The sequence below is a fragment of the Rissa tridactyla genome, chromosome 1 (assembly GCF_028500815.1).
Source record: "Rissa tridactyla isolate bRisTri1 chromosome 1, bRisTri1.patW.cur.20221130, whole genome shotgun sequence".
NCBI lineage: Eukaryota > Metazoa > Chordata > Aves > Charadriiformes > Laridae > Rissa > Rissa tridactyla.
The window spans coordinates 10,618,076-10,632,826 of record NC_071466.1 but is presented as its reverse complement, the minus strand read 5'-3'; the positions used below and the strand labels follow the sequence as shown (position 1 = coordinate 10,632,826).

The 14,751-nt window shown below is 51.5% G+C and overlaps 1 protein-coding gene across 1 annotated transcript in view; it reads right to left on the bottom strand.

Annotated features, from left to right (window-relative positions):
* Positions 1 to 4,177: 4,177 nt before the first annotated feature.
* Positions 4,178 to 14,751, bottom strand: part of LOC128901708 (neuronal acetylcholine receptor subunit alpha-10-like) — a 29,501-nt gene continuing 18,927 nt past the window's right edge. Inside the window, exons 2-7 of the mRNA XM_054183868.1 lie at positions 12,874 to 13,025; positions 12,250 to 12,508; positions 6,729 to 6,824; positions 4,817 to 4,994; positions 4,492 to 4,660; positions 4,178 to 4,460 (exon numbers count right to left, since the gene is read on the bottom strand). Of these exons, the coding sequence (XP_054039843.1) occupies positions 4,178 to 4,460; positions 4,492 to 4,660; positions 4,817 to 4,994; positions 6,729 to 6,824; positions 12,250 to 12,508; positions 12,874 to 13,025 (1,137 nt within the window). The remainder of the gene's footprint in view (positions 4,461 to 4,491; positions 4,661 to 4,816; positions 4,995 to 6,728; positions 6,825 to 12,249; positions 12,509 to 12,873; positions 13,026 to 14,751) is intronic.

Genomic DNA, 14,751 nt, shown 5'->3' with positions numbered 1-14,751 from the left:
CCATGTGAGCCGCCTGCTGGATGCGGGGAAGGCTGTGGACGTTGTCTCTCTGGACTTTGGTAAGGCCTTTGACACCGTCCCCCACAGCATTGTCCTGGAGAAGCTGGCGAATCGTGGCATAGACAAGTGTACTCTTTGCTGGGTTAAAAACTGGCTGGATGGCCGTGCCCAGAGAGTTGTGATTAGTGGGGTGAAATCCTCTTGGCGGCCGGTCACCAGTGGTGTCCCTCAGGGCTCAGTTTTGGGGCCAGTTTTGTTTAAAATCTTTATCAATGATCTGGATGAGGGGATTGAGTGCACCCTTGGTAGGTTTGCAGATGACACCAAGCTAGGTGGGAGTGTTGATCTGCTTGAGGGAAGGAAGGCTCTCCAGAGGGCCCTGGACAGGCTGGAGGGATGGGCCAAGGCCAATTGGATGAGGTTTAATAAGGCCAAGGGCCGGGTCCTGCATTTCGGTCACAACAACCCCAAGCAACGCTAGGGGCTTGGGGAAGAGTGGCTGGAAAGCTGCCCCGCAGAAAAGGACCTGGGGGTGCTGGTGGCCGGCCAGCTTAACATGAGCCAGCAGTGTGCCCAGGTGGCCAAGAAGGCCAACAGCATTCTGGCTTGTATGAGGAATAGCGTGGCCAGCAGGAGTAGGGAAGGGATCGTGCCTCTGTACTCGGCACTGGTGAGGCCTCACCTGGAGTACTGTGTTCAGTTCTGGGCCCCTCTGTACAAGAGGGACCTTGAAGTGCTGGAGCGTGTCCAGAGGAGAGCTACCAGGCTGGTGAGGGGTCTGGAGACCAAGTCCTATGAGGAGAGGCTGAGGGAGGTGGGCATGTTTAGCTTGGAGAAGAGGAGGCTGAGGGGAGACCTCATTGCCCTCCACAAGTCCCTGAAAGGAGGTTGGAGAGAGGTGGGTGTTGGCCTCTTCTCCCAGGTGAATAATGACAGGACCAGAGGAAATGGTCTGAAGCTGCGGCAGGGGAGGTTTAGATTAGATAGTAGGAAGAATTACTTCACTGAAAGAGTGGTCAGGCACTGGAATGACCTGCCCAGGGAGGTGGTTGAGTCACCATCCCTAGAGGTGTTTAAGAAACGTCTAGATGTGGCACTTCAGGGCATGCTCTAGTGGCAGAGATTGCAGGTTGTTTGTTTGTGGGTTTTTTTGGTTGTTTGGTTTTGGTTTTGGGTTTTTTTGGTGCGTGTATGGTTGGACTCGATGATCTCAAAGGTCCTTTCTAGCCATGAAGAGTCTCTGATTCTATGATTCCCAGTTAGGCTTACTTCCGCCTCCAGTACAGTCAACTCTTGGGATCCCCCTGTGACCCCAGAAATACAAATGGGTTCTGATCCTCTATAGCTTGATGGTATTAGAGTGCACTGTGCACCTGTGTCCGCTAGAGCCTTATACTCCTGAGGGTCTGATGTGCCAGGCCATCGAGCCCACACCGTCCAATAAACCCGGTTGTCCCTTTCTTCCACCTGGCCGGAGGCAGGGCCCCTCTAATACCAGTCATAGTATCCGTTACTCACTCACTTCTTGCAGAAATGACTTGGAAGTTCCTTCAAGAGGATCAGAAGCAAGATCAGGCCTTCTGCTCTGTCTGGGGAACTGCCCGCTGGAAAGTGGGGCGGCACTTTTCCTGGAGGGATCCCCTTTTGTGGTTGTCCTTCCTTGCAACTCCTGTACCCGTGTCCGCAGGATCCAAGTAGGTTGTCCATCCCACTTCCTCATGTCCTCCCCGTGGTCACGCAGGTAGAAGAACCACAGGGTGCCTCGTGGTGTGTACCTGAGATGCTGGCCCGTATAGGTGGGGAGTAGGACATATTCTCTTCAAGTTGCTGGACCTTTCGGGACAGTTTCTCCACAGCTGGGACAAGGCGGGAAGAGAGACTTTCTTCATATCGCCGGAGCCGGCCAGCCACCTCATCCACCGTTGGTCCCTCTTCGCCTTTCCATTCCGTTACTGCCAGTGAGTTGGCATATGACGATGGTGCGCTTCGTACAAACTTCCGCCACATGGGCCTTGTGCATTGCACCTCATCAGGGTCTGTGGGTAAGTCTGCATTGTCCGAGTCATAATAAATCATCTCCCGCACGGCTAATTCTCTCAGGTACTGGATACCTCTTTCCATGGTAGTCCTCTTGCTTGGCTGACATACAACATCTTCACTGAAGGGGTACCTCTCCCTCACGCCTGACAGGAGTCGTTGGCAGAGGCTGAGGGCTTGGGTCTTCTTTCCAATTGCCTTGTCAATGCCGCCTTCCCTAGACAGGGATCCCAGCTGCCTGGCTTCCCTACCCTCTAATTCCAGGCTACTGGCCCCGTTATCCCACCACCGAAGCAGCCAGGTGACAATGTGCTCGCCTGAAAGTGGGCTAAAATCTTCTCGCATATCCCACGGCTCACTCAAGGATAGGGATCGGGTAATTATCTCTGGTTCTGCCCCTTCCTCCTCTTCTCATGATGGCCCTGGTTCATCATCATCTCTTACTAAGCGAACTGATTTCTTCGTGTACTTCTTCTGTATGGGGGCAACTGATACTGGCATGGGTTGGTTCCCTGGTTCAGCGGCAGTGTCTGTCACAGGGCTTGCAGTAGCCGCAGTGTCTGCCACAGGACTTGCAGTAGCCGCAGTGTCTGTCACGGAATCACGGAATCTTCAGAGTTGGAAGGGACCTCTAGAGATCATCTAGTCCAACTCCCCTGCTAGAGCAGGATTGCCTAAAGCACATCCCTCAGGGCTGCATCCAGGCGGGTCTTGAAAATCTCCAGAGAAGGGGACTCCACAACCTCCCTGGGCAGCCTGTTCCAGTGCTCTGTCACCCTCACCGTGAAGAAGTTTTTCCGTGTATTTGAACGGAACTTCCTATGTTCTAGCTTGTGCCCATTGCCCCTTGTCCTGTCACTGGGAACCACTGAAAAGAGCCTGGCTCCGTCCTCCTTAAACCCACCCTTTAGGTACTTGTAAACATTAATCAGGTCCCCCCTCAACCTTCTCTTCTCCAGGCTAAAGAGTCCCAGCTCTTTCAGCCTTTCCTCGTAAGGGAGATGCTCCAGTCCCATAATCATCTTGGTTGCCCTTCGCTGGACTCGCTCCGGTAGTTCCCTGTCCCTCTTGAACTGGGGAGCCCAAAACTGGACACAATACTCCAGTTGTGGCCTCCCCAGTGCAGAGTAGAGGGGGAGAATGACCTCCCTCGACCTACTGGCCACAGTCTTCAATATGCAGCCCAGGATGCCATTGGCCTTCTTGGCGACAAGGGCACACTGCTGGCTCATGGATAGTTTGCTGTCTACTAGGACCCCCAGGTCCTTCTCCTCAGAGCTGCTTCCCAGCATGTCCGCCCCTAACCTATACTGGTGCTGTCGGTCTGGTCTCCATCTCTTTCCCCTGAGGGTGCTGCATAACACTGAGCAGTGCCTGGTAGATAGTGGCCAGGGCCCAGCACAGTGCGGTGAGTTGTGCCTCTCTGGAAGAGCCCCAGTATTTCCCCTGCAGATATTCTACTCCTCTCTCAGGGTCCTGTAATTGTTCAGGGGTGAAGTCCCAGAGCATTGGAGGCGAGAAGTTCTCTAGGTACCTGCCCCTGTTCTCCCACATGCCATGCCACCCCTGCCTGTCCAGCCTCAGAGCCTCAGAGCTGGGGAGGGACTCTGGATGAGGGAGGGGAGCCATGGGACGAGGGGGAAGGGGTTTCCACTGCAAGAGGGGAGATTGAGCTGAGGTCTGAGGCAGAAATTCTTGGCTGTGAGGGCGGTGAGCCCCTGGCCCAGGTTGCCCAGAGAAGCTGTGGCTGCCCCATCCCTGGAGGGGTTCAAGGCCAGGTTGGCCGGGGCTTGGAGCAAGCTGGGCTGGTGGGAGGTGTCCCTGCCCAGGGCAGGGGGGTGGAATGAGATGATCTTTAAGGTCCCTTCCCACCCAAACCATTCTGTGGTTCTGTGATTCTATATCTATATTTCTCTACGTCACAACCCAGACAACTGCTCGGGGGGCCGTGACCCCTCAACCCTGCAGCTTTGGCAGCCCCGGCCGAGTCAGGTTCCCGCTCTCAGGCTCCTCTTCCCTGGCGCTGGTGGATCTTCCACCCTGCAGGTCCATGAAGGGCCAAGGGGGGCTCAGGACGAGCCACCCTCATGGGGCACCCGTGGCCACCACTGTCCCTGGGGGCAGTGAGTCCACAGGGCCATCATGCAGCATTGCCCAGGACCAGCACACTCATGAGGAAGACCATGAGGAAGAAGACCCACATGAAGGAGCGGTCCATCACCTTGGCCACCTTCTTCCATTCGCTGGTCCGGTGCTGGGAGGCTTGGTGATGCCGGCAGCAGCTGGCGACGTAGCCCACGTTCCTCAGCAGGCCATCGTGGTGGCACAGGCAGCAGTCCCGGGGACAGCCCTCTGCCTCGGCACCCACCTCCCCCTCCATGGGGCTCTCCCCCGGCCCCCCAGTGTCCTCCCTGCCCGCCCGCCTGCCTGGCACCCGCCGGGGGCTCTTGCAGCTCGCCCACCTCGTAGACACAGCAGAGCCAGGCCATGTGGTGGAGGATGAGCCACCTGGCCCAGGGGGGCACGGGCCGGGGCCCCGGGCCGCAGTGGTGGACGTTCATGATGAAGATGGTCAGCGCGGTGGAGGCCGTGATCATGGTCATGGTGGCGATGTAGTACTTCCCTGCGTGGGTAATGGGTGGTGATGCCGCAGCGGGGTGGGGAGAGACCTGTGCCCACCTCCCCCCATCGAAACCCCCCCTGGCATGGGGGGGTGCCCACCACCCCGGTGCAGACGCCCTGGTCCCATGGGAGGGTCCTGGGTGCCATCAAGGGTCACCGATAAGCGGGACGCTCTCCGAGGGCTGCATGCTCTCCGCCACCAGCAGCTGGAAGACGGTGAGGGCCAGCAGCACTGTCACCCCCAGTGAGACCTTCTCCCCGGATTCGGCCGGCAGGTAGAAGCCAAGGGGTGCCAGGAAGGAGACCATGATGCAGGGCAGGAGCAGGCTGAAGATGTGAACATAGTGACCAAGGATGAGGAAAAGGCTGAGGTACTTAATGCAGTCTTTGCCTCAGTCTTCAGCAGTAGGACCAGTTGTTCCCTGAGTACCCAGACTCCTGAGCTAGAAGACAGGGATGGGGAGCAGAATGAAGCCCCTGTAATCCAAAGGGAAACGGTGAGGGACCTGCTTCAGCACCTGGAGCTGCACAAATCTATGGGGCTGGATGGGATCCACCCAAGGGTATTGAAAGAGCTGGCGGAAGTGCTCGCCAGGCCACTTTGCATCATTTATGAGCAGTCCTGGACAACCGGGGAGGTCCCAGCTGACTGGAGGTTAGCAAATGTGACACCCATCCACAAGAAGGGTCGGAAGGAGGATCCGGGGAACTACAGGCCAGTCAGTCTGACCTCGGTGCCTGGGAAGGTCATGGAACAGATCCTCCTCAGTGCCATTACACGGCACATGCAGGAGAACAGGGTGATCAGGCCCAGTCAGCATGGGTTTGTGAAGGGCAGGTCATGCCTATCAAACCTAATATCCTTCTACGATAAGGTGACCCACTTAGTGGATGAGGGAAAAGCTGTGGATGTTATCTACTTGGATTTTTGCAAAGCTTTTGACACCGTTTCCCACAGCATTCTCCTGGAGAAACTGGCTGCTCATGGCCTGGACAGGTGTACTCTTCGCTGGGTAAAAAACTGGCTGGATGGCCGTGCCCAGAGAGTGGTGGTAAATGGAGTTAAATCCAGTTGGTGTCCGGTCACAAGTGGTGTCCCCCAGGGCTCGGTGCTGGGGCCGGTTCTCTTTAATATCTTTATCAATGATCTGGATGAGGGGATCGAATGCACCCTCCGTAAGTTTGCAGATGACACTAAGCTGGGCGGGCGTGTTGATCTGCTTGAGGGGAGGTTGGCTCTGCAGAGGGATGTGGACAGGCTGGACCGATGGGCTGAGACCAATGGTATGAGGTTCAACAAGGCCAAGTGCCGGGTCCTGCACTTGGGTCACAACAACCCCATGCAGCGCTACAGGATTGGGGCAGAGTGGCTCGAAAGCAGCGCGTCAAAAAAGGACCTGGGGGTGTTGGTTGACAGCCGGTTGAATAGGAGCCAGCAGTGTGCCCAGGTGGCCAAGAAGGCCAACAGCATCCTAGCCTGTATCAGGAATAGTGCGGTGAGCCGGACTAGGGAAGTGATCATCCCCCTGTACTCGGCACTGGTGAGGCCCCACCTCGAGTACTGCGTTCAGTTTTGGGCCCCTCGCTACAAGAGGGACATTGAGGTGTTGGAGCGTGTCCAGAGAAGGGCTACAAAGCTGGTGAGGGGTCTGGAGGACAAACCTTATGAAGAACGACTGAGGGAGCTGGGGTTGTTTAGCCTGGAGAAGAGGAGGCTGAGGGGAGACCTTCTCGCTCTCTGCAACTCCCTGAAAGGAGGTTGGAGAGAGATGGGGGCTGACCTCTTCTCCCTGGTGACAAGTGATAGGATGAGAGGAAACGGGTTCAAGTTATGTCAGGGGAGGTTTAGATTGGATATTAGGAAACATTTTTTCACTGAAAGGGTTATTAAACATTGGAATAGGCTGCCCAGGGAGGTGGTGGATTCACCATCCCAGGAGGTGTTTAAAAAAAAGGGTAGATGGGGCACTTAGGGACATGTTTAGAAGTGGCTTTTGTCAGGGTAGGTTAAAGGTTGGACTTGATGATCTTAAAGGTCCCTTCCAACCTCAGCGATTCTATGATTCTATGTAGAAGGAGGCGCGGCGGCGGAGGAGCAGCGTGTAGGTGACATCAGGGTAGGGCTCGGAGCAGCAGCCATAGGTGATGACGTTCCTCGTGGCCGGTGTTGTAGATTGTGGCCCAATAATTGACAGGAACCAGTCCAATTAATCAAATTAGTTTATTAAGCAAGCGGCAGCAAGCAAAACAGCGCTGGGCGGCCGGGAGTCTTTGCTCCGCCAACGGCGCACAGCCACTTCCCGAAAGTAGTTGATTATATACTCTTCTGGTTCCCGTATATGTGTCAATCCTGGTATATTCTGTGTCTGAGCGACGTGTTGCTAGGGGGTCGGTCTTGTCCCGCCTCCTGATGGTGGTGGGGCTGAAGGCTCCTCATCTTTATCAGTGTCCTTGGGGAGACTCTTTTCAGCTTATCTCACAACTTAGCTCTTCCCTTTGAAGTGTTAAAACACACCAGATGCCTGTGATTTAGGCCTTGAGGTGTCAAAGTGCACCAGATAGCACGCTGGATGCCTGCGATTTAAGTATGTGAAGAGTCGAAACAGTGTAAGTTTTCACCAGCCTTTAAGAAAGCCTGATTTGATTAACAAACATGATTCTATTTATTACAATCCCCCCCCCCCTTTTTTTTTTTTTTATTTACCATTTTGTTCATCAAATCTTTGGAGTTCAGCGTGACTTAAAGCTAATGTTTCTTCTATTGCTGGTTCCTGATCTAATGACTCGTATTTAGCCCTGAGAAGCATTAAATGGGCAGCTTCCAGTCTGCCCTTTACAATTTCAATTACTCTGTTCAATATACAAGGGCCAAATGTTAATCCCAAAATTAATAGTAGCATAGGTCCCGCAATGGTAGACAATAGCGTAGTCATCCATGGGGAATAATTGAACCAGGATTCATACCAACTTTGCTGTGCTTCTCTTTCTTTCTTTCTTTTTTCTAATCCTTCTCGTAGTTTTGTCATGGTGTCTCTAACTACTCCAGTGTGATCTGCATATACGCAGCATTCCTCATCCAGAGCAACACACAACCCCCCTTGCTGTGCAAACAATAAGACACCTACAAGATTTAGTAAAATTAAAATTAGAGTGTGGCGAGAAGGGTGGAAACCCGGCCGGCTAATAAGTTTAGTTTGAACACTCACTCCAATTACCCAGTCCTTTTCAGTGCTATCACTCCTCCCGGGGCATTTCGTGCGATTCCCTTGGTTAACGCTGAGGCAGTCCTCCCAGTGTCTTTGTACAGTCCCACTCTTTGGGTTCTGTTCTCCACAGCTTTGTACTCCTCTGCCTCGCTCGTCAACTCGGTTGCTTTGAGCCACGAGGGGTATCATCTTCTCGGCAGCAGGGGTAGTCTTCAGGGACTGCATCGATTCCAAAATCCTTCCAACACTCATAACATGGGAATTCGTCTGATTCCTTTCCACAAGTTATACAGTCCTCCCGAGTTCTTTTAGTCTGGATCACCATTAATGCCGCTCTTTTTGCTTCTTGATCAGCAAGATTGTTTCCTCTGACTAATGGGCTTAATCCTTTTTGGTGTCCTTTTAAATGTACTACAGCTATTCCCGCTGGTCCTCGTAATGCTTGTAAGACCTGGATTATTAATTCCTGGTGTATTAATCCTTTTCCTTGAGAATTTATTAAACCCCTTTCTTCCCAAATTTTTCCAAAAGTATGCACTACGCCAAAGGCATATTTTGAATCCGTATATATGGTTCCAATTTTACCTTTTAAAAGTTGCAAGGCTCTTAATACAGCATATAGTTCACAAGCCTGTGCAGACCAACTAGGACTCAGAGGTCCTGATTCTATTACACTAAATGTTTTCCCATCAATGATTGCAAATGCTGATTTTCTCTTTCCTTCAACTACCCGGGATGATCCATCTACAAATAGCTTTTCTCCTTCTCCAAGTTCTTCCTCATCTAAATCTGGTCTGATTTTTGTTTGCTCCTCAATGTTGTAAAGACAATCACGAGTTATTTTGTCACTCGGCTCCCCATACAAAAACTGTGCTGGATTCTGCACGCTTGTTACCTCGAGTTCCAGTTTGGGAGAGGAAATTAGGATGCCTTTATATTTTAGGAGCCGGGGCATCTGTTATCCATTTGTCAGCTTTTTGTTGCAAAATTCCCCTGATGTTGTGAGGTGATAATACCCTCAATTCTCCTCCAAAGGTAATTTTATGGGCTTCCTCTACCAAAAGGGCTGCGGCTACTACCACTTGAAGGCAGGTAGGCCAACCCCTACTTACAGGGTCCAGGAGTTTAGATAAGTATCCCACAGGTTTCTTTCTTCCTGCCCATTCTTGTGCTAATACCCCAAATGCGGTCCCTTCATCAACATTGATAAATAGATAAAATGGTTTCTTTACATCTGGCAGGCTCAAAACTGGGGCATTTACTAAATCAGTTTTTAGTGTTTCTAATTGTTTATCATCATCCTCCGACCATTTCAATAATCCATCCTTAGTTAATTTGGTACAGAGGAACTTCACCTTTTTGCTATAGTTCTCAATCCATTGCCTGCAATAGCCAAAGAGACCTAATAATTGCCTAACCTGGGCAATTCGGGCAATCGGGGTCTAATTTCTTAGTTCCCTTGCTTAGTCTGTGTCCCAGATATTGTACTTCTTTCTCAACAAATTGTAGTTTTGATTTTGATACCTTCAATCCTTGTAAACTCAAAAAATTTAGTAACTTAATACTTTCCTGCCTCACTTTTTCTTCGCTATCACCAGCTAGGAGCAAATCATCCACAGATTGGACCAGTGTGACTCCTTCACTTAACTCATACCCCTTCAGGATTTGTTCTAAGGCTTGTCCGAACAAGTTCGGAGATTCGGTAAACCCTTGGGGCAATACCGTCCGCCGTAATTGTTTCCGATGGTTATCTGGGTCTTCCCATTCAAAAGCAAAGTAATCTCGGCAATCTTCTTTGAGAGGGCATGCCCAGAATGCATCCTTCAGATCTATTACACTATACCATTGATTATCGGGCCCTATTTGACTCAGGAGGGTGTGTGGATTCGCCACCACCGGGAATCTAGCTATTGTTCTCTGGTTAATTTCTCATAAGTCATGTACTAACCTATATTTTCCATCCGGCTTTTTTTTTTCGTTTGTTTGTTTTTTTGTTTTTTTTTTTTACAGGCAGGATGGGAGTATTAAAAGGAGACATACAGGGTTCTAGCAACCCCTTTTCAAGTAATCTTTGGATCTCAGGTTTCAAACCTAGCCTCCCTTCTCTAGGAAGGGGGTATTGTTTTATTCTGACTGGTATTTCTGGGTTCCTTATTGTTACTGAAAAGGGTTCAATATCTAACTTACCTACTGTTTCCGGGGTGTACCAGACTTCAGGATTTATTTTCTCTTCATCTATTACTCGTAAGGGACACAGTTTAATTTTTTTTAGTGTTTCATTTTTTACTTCTAAGCCAATTCCTAATTCAATCATCAAATCTCGGCCCAATAAATTATAGTCTGCTTCAGGCATGAGTAGCAGGGACCCCACCCCTACCTTAGAATGGGTTTCAAAAAACACATCCTTTATTACGGGTATTCCAAAAGGTTCTCCTTTTGCTCCAATAACCTGTGTAGTCGCCGAGGATATTTTACATCCTTGGGGCAATTTTTGAACGGTAGATCTTTCTGCTCCCGAGTCCACTAGGAACTCAATTTCTTGTTGCTGGGGACCCACTTTTAGTTTTATCAAGGGCTCTCGTGTTTTTTTTTTTTGTTTTTTTTGTTTTTTTTTCCTCGGGTTCCCAGCAAATAGAGCCCCTGACACCCCTAGTCTTTGAACATTTTCTCATCCATCATTCTCTTTCTGCAGTCCTTTTTAACATGCCCTTTTCCTCCACAATAAAAACAAACCACAGTTCCCCATTCTCTCCCTCTTAAAGGTTTTCGGGTCTCCTGTCTTATCTGGCGAGCTTCAAACCCTTTTCCAGGGGTTGACGTCCTTTGCCCTTCTCTGACTGCAGCTACCAACATTCTGGCTTGTTTCTTATGTATTTCCTCCTCCCTGCGGACATACACTTTCTGGGCTTCCCTTAACAATTCATCCAAACCCCTATCCTGCCAATCCTCCACTTTCTCCAGCTTCTTTCTAATGTCCGTCCATGATTTAGCTACAAATTGGTTTTTTTCCTACCCCCCTGTTTCTTCTCTCTCAAGTGATATAGATTTACTCTAGTCTCTGACCTTATCCACAAGTGTGCATATTCACTCTCCTCCAGGCTAAAGGGTTCCTTAGAATTAACATAAATATGTAAAGCCTGGCATATCCAATCTTCAAAGGACCCAAAAACGGGCCAATACAGGTGGTCACTTCTAATTTGTTTCCCACCCCAAACTTCCATACAATAACGTATCATTTTTGCTTTATCCTTACCCTGCCTAGAAGGGTAATCATCCCAATATTTAATCATTAATCCTAACAAACTGTCTGGCGGTATCTGGGGTAACCTAACCTTAGGCACCGACCCACCCATGGGATCAGAAGGCTTGCTTTTCTTCTGTCCCATCTTCCGGAGTGCCTTCACACACGCACACAATCTTTTCCCCCTGTTCGTGGCCCAGTCCCTCGCGGGAGATGGGAACCGCACTACTAAGGGGTCCGCACTTGCTTCGTCCTCAAGTGGACGTCTCACACAGGCACACTCCAGGATACCCAACCCCAACCGAACGGATCACCAGCCTATACTTACTCACTCCTGAGTCTTCGTTCGGGTCTTCGTGCACAAAGTTTACAGGGTTGCCGGCTTTTATTTGCTTGCTGCCGAATTTCGAGTTCGTCGGTAGAGGTTTTGGGTGTAAAAACCCCCAACGGGGGCCGCTTACTCAGCGGGGCGCCCCCCTGTGAGGTTTACAGCCAAATTGCCTCTATCCGAGTCACGGCACCAAATTTGTTATAGATTGTGGCCCAATAATTGACAGGAACCAGTCCAATTAATCAAATTAGTTTATTAAGCAAGCGGCAGCAAGCAAAACAGCGCTGGGCGGCCGGGGAGTCTTTGCTCCGCCAACGGCGCACAGCCACTTCCCGAAAGTAGTTGATTATATACTCTTCTGGTTCCCGTATATGTGTCAATCCTGGTATATTCTGTGTCTGAGCGACGTGTTGCTAGGGGGTCGGTCTTGTCCCGCCTCCTGATGGTGGTGGGGCTGAAGGCTCCTCATCTTTATCAGTGTCCTTGGGGAGACTCTTTTCAGCTTATCTCACAACTTAGCTCTTCCCTTTGAAGTGTTAAAACACACCAGATGCCTGTGATTTAGGCCTTGAGGTATCAAAGTGCACCAGATAGCACGCTGGATGCCTGCGATTTAGGCCTTGAGGTGTCAAAGTGCACCAGACAGCACACCGGATGCCTGTGATTTAGGCCTTGAGGTGTCAAAGTGCACCAGATAGCACGCTGGATGCCTGCGATTTAAGTATGTGAAGAGTCGAAACAGTGTAAGTTTTCACCAGCCTTTAAGAAAGCCTGATTTGATTAACAAACATGATTCTATTTATTACAGCCGGCATGCCCAGCGCCTCCCACTCCACGTTCTCCACGAAGTCCGTCAGGTCCCCGGTGTCCAGCCGGTTGCGGAGGTCGATCTGGTTCCCGTTGTAGGTCCAGGAGCCGAAGGTGAGGCGGCACCGCTGCCCATCGAAGGGCAAGTAGGAGACATCCACCTTGCAGGAGCTCTTGGTGATGGCGGGTGAGTCCCACGTGATGTGCCCGTCGGAGCGCAGCACCACGTTGGTCTCCACCGAGCCGCCAAAGCCGTCGTCGGTGCTGGGGGAGGGATCGCTGTGAGGCCAGGATGGCCCCGAGCCCCACGTGGGGCAAGGGTCTGCGGGGCCGGGGCCGAGCACTGGTCCCCAACCCCGTGTCCCCTCCCCACGTCACCCCCAGGAAGAGGGGGCTCACTGCCCCTGGTCACCCCCGTGGTGGCACATCCCAGCTGCCAGGTGGGTGGCACACCAGGCTGATGCCAGCACCTCCTGCCGCCGCCTTCTCACCCAGTCGAGGTGACCGTCTCCCCACATCCCCCACACCAGGACCCCCCCTGCTCCCCGTTGGCAACACCCCCAGCCCCAGCCTCAGCCCCCCCAGCTCCGGGAGCAGCCAGGGGGTGGGGGAGGGTGAGCAGCACCCACTCGTTGTAGAGGATGATGATGTGCGGCCGCCAGACGTAGCTGCTGGGGATGCGGATGCTGTCGATGCCGCCGTAAGCGTCCTTGTCCCAGGCGAGGTGGGCGTCCAGCCAGGCCTGACGGACCCACAGGTAGGAGGTGAGGACCTGGTTCACCTTGTCCTGCTGAGGGCAGAGGGTGGGGGGGGGGGACGGGGACGGGGACAGGGACAGACCTCGCTGCCCCACTGTGGAATAAATACTACATTGGCTAAAAACACAGAAGTACAGCATTGTTCACACAGGAAGGAAAAGTAGAAAATCAAGAGGCTTCTGAGGGAGAAAACAGCCGCAGCTGGCATGAAGAATACAACACCTGTGGTTCCCTGATAAGCTACATGAGGTACGGGACGGGATGCAATTATTCCGCGGCTTTACCTTAGGATGTATAGCGGATACGGGAATGGGATGATACCAGGAAACAGATAAGCTGCCAATTAGCTGCCCACTCCATACTCGGAGCCAACATTTTGCCAAATTTTGATGAAATGCTGTCCTTTGTGCGAACTTTGCTCGTTAGAATGTCATTATAATACCAAAACACACCTCCACCCCGAAGGCTACCCGCCTCCAAGGTGCGACCGCTCCTTCTTGAGCCTGCGCCCTGAGCTTCTCCTAAACTAGACCTTTAATTGTGAAGCGAGAAAAATTTACACCACTCATGGTAAAAGTATGTACGACTAAAGTCACTCAAACTCCACCTCGAAGATAACAAATAGTAGAAAAATAGCCCGAGAGAGGGGGGATACCCAGGGAAGACACCATCGCAAAGAATTCCATCACTGACTTCTGGGAGCAGGCGACGGGCTGAGCCTCTCTTCCCCCCCACAGGGACGCCTTTGGGTAAGACTTAGATTATACCGAGGGCTTCCTCGGGAAACTTAGAAATTTCTCTAGAGACTCTCTTTTCTACATGTATAGCCAGGCTGTATCTTTAGAACTTTGTCCCGCGTTTTGTAGATGTAACAATACTTTCATTTGCACGTGCTTTGCAGACAGTGTATTTATCACCGGCTGCCCTAAGAACCTATCTATCTGTTGCTTAAATAAACTGCACTTTTTGAAGTAGCTTGTCCTTTTGGTTTCTCACTGAACGCGACCAAAGACTCGAGAGTGGCCGTGCTAGTTCATGAGCACGACTGGACTGAAGGTGCAGTCCAGTAGTAGTGTATCCATCCAGCCAGCCAGCCAGCCTGTCCAGGGCCCTCTGTAGAGCCTTCCTTCCCTCAAGCCAATCAACACTCCCACCTAGTTTGGTGTCGTCTGCAAACTTACTGAAGGTGCACACAATCCGCTCATCCAGATCATTGATAAAGATATTAAACAAAACTGGCCCCAAAACTGAGCCCTGAGGGACACCACGGGTGACCGGCTGCCAAGAGGATTTCACCCCACTAACCACAACTCTCTGGGCACGGCCATCCAGCCAGTTTTTAACCCAGCAAAGAGTACACTTGTCTATGCCACGATTCGCCAGCTTCTCCAGGACAATGCTGTGGGGGACGGTGTCAAAGGCCTTACCAAAGTCCAGAGAGACAACGTCCACAGCCTTCCCCGCATCCAGCAGGCGGCTCACATGGTCACAGAGAGAGATCAGGTTGTTAAGCAGGACCTCCCTTTCCTAAACCCATGCTGGCTGGCCCTGATTCCGTGGCTGCCCTGCACTTGCCGTGAGAGCTCACTCAAGATGATCCTCTCCATGATCTTCCCTGGTACCGACGTCAGGCTCACAGGCCCGTAGTTCCCCGGATCCTCCTTCCGACCCTTCTTGTAGATGGGCGTCACATTAGCCACCCTCCAGTCATCTGGTACCTGCCCTGTTGACCAGGATTGTTGATAAATG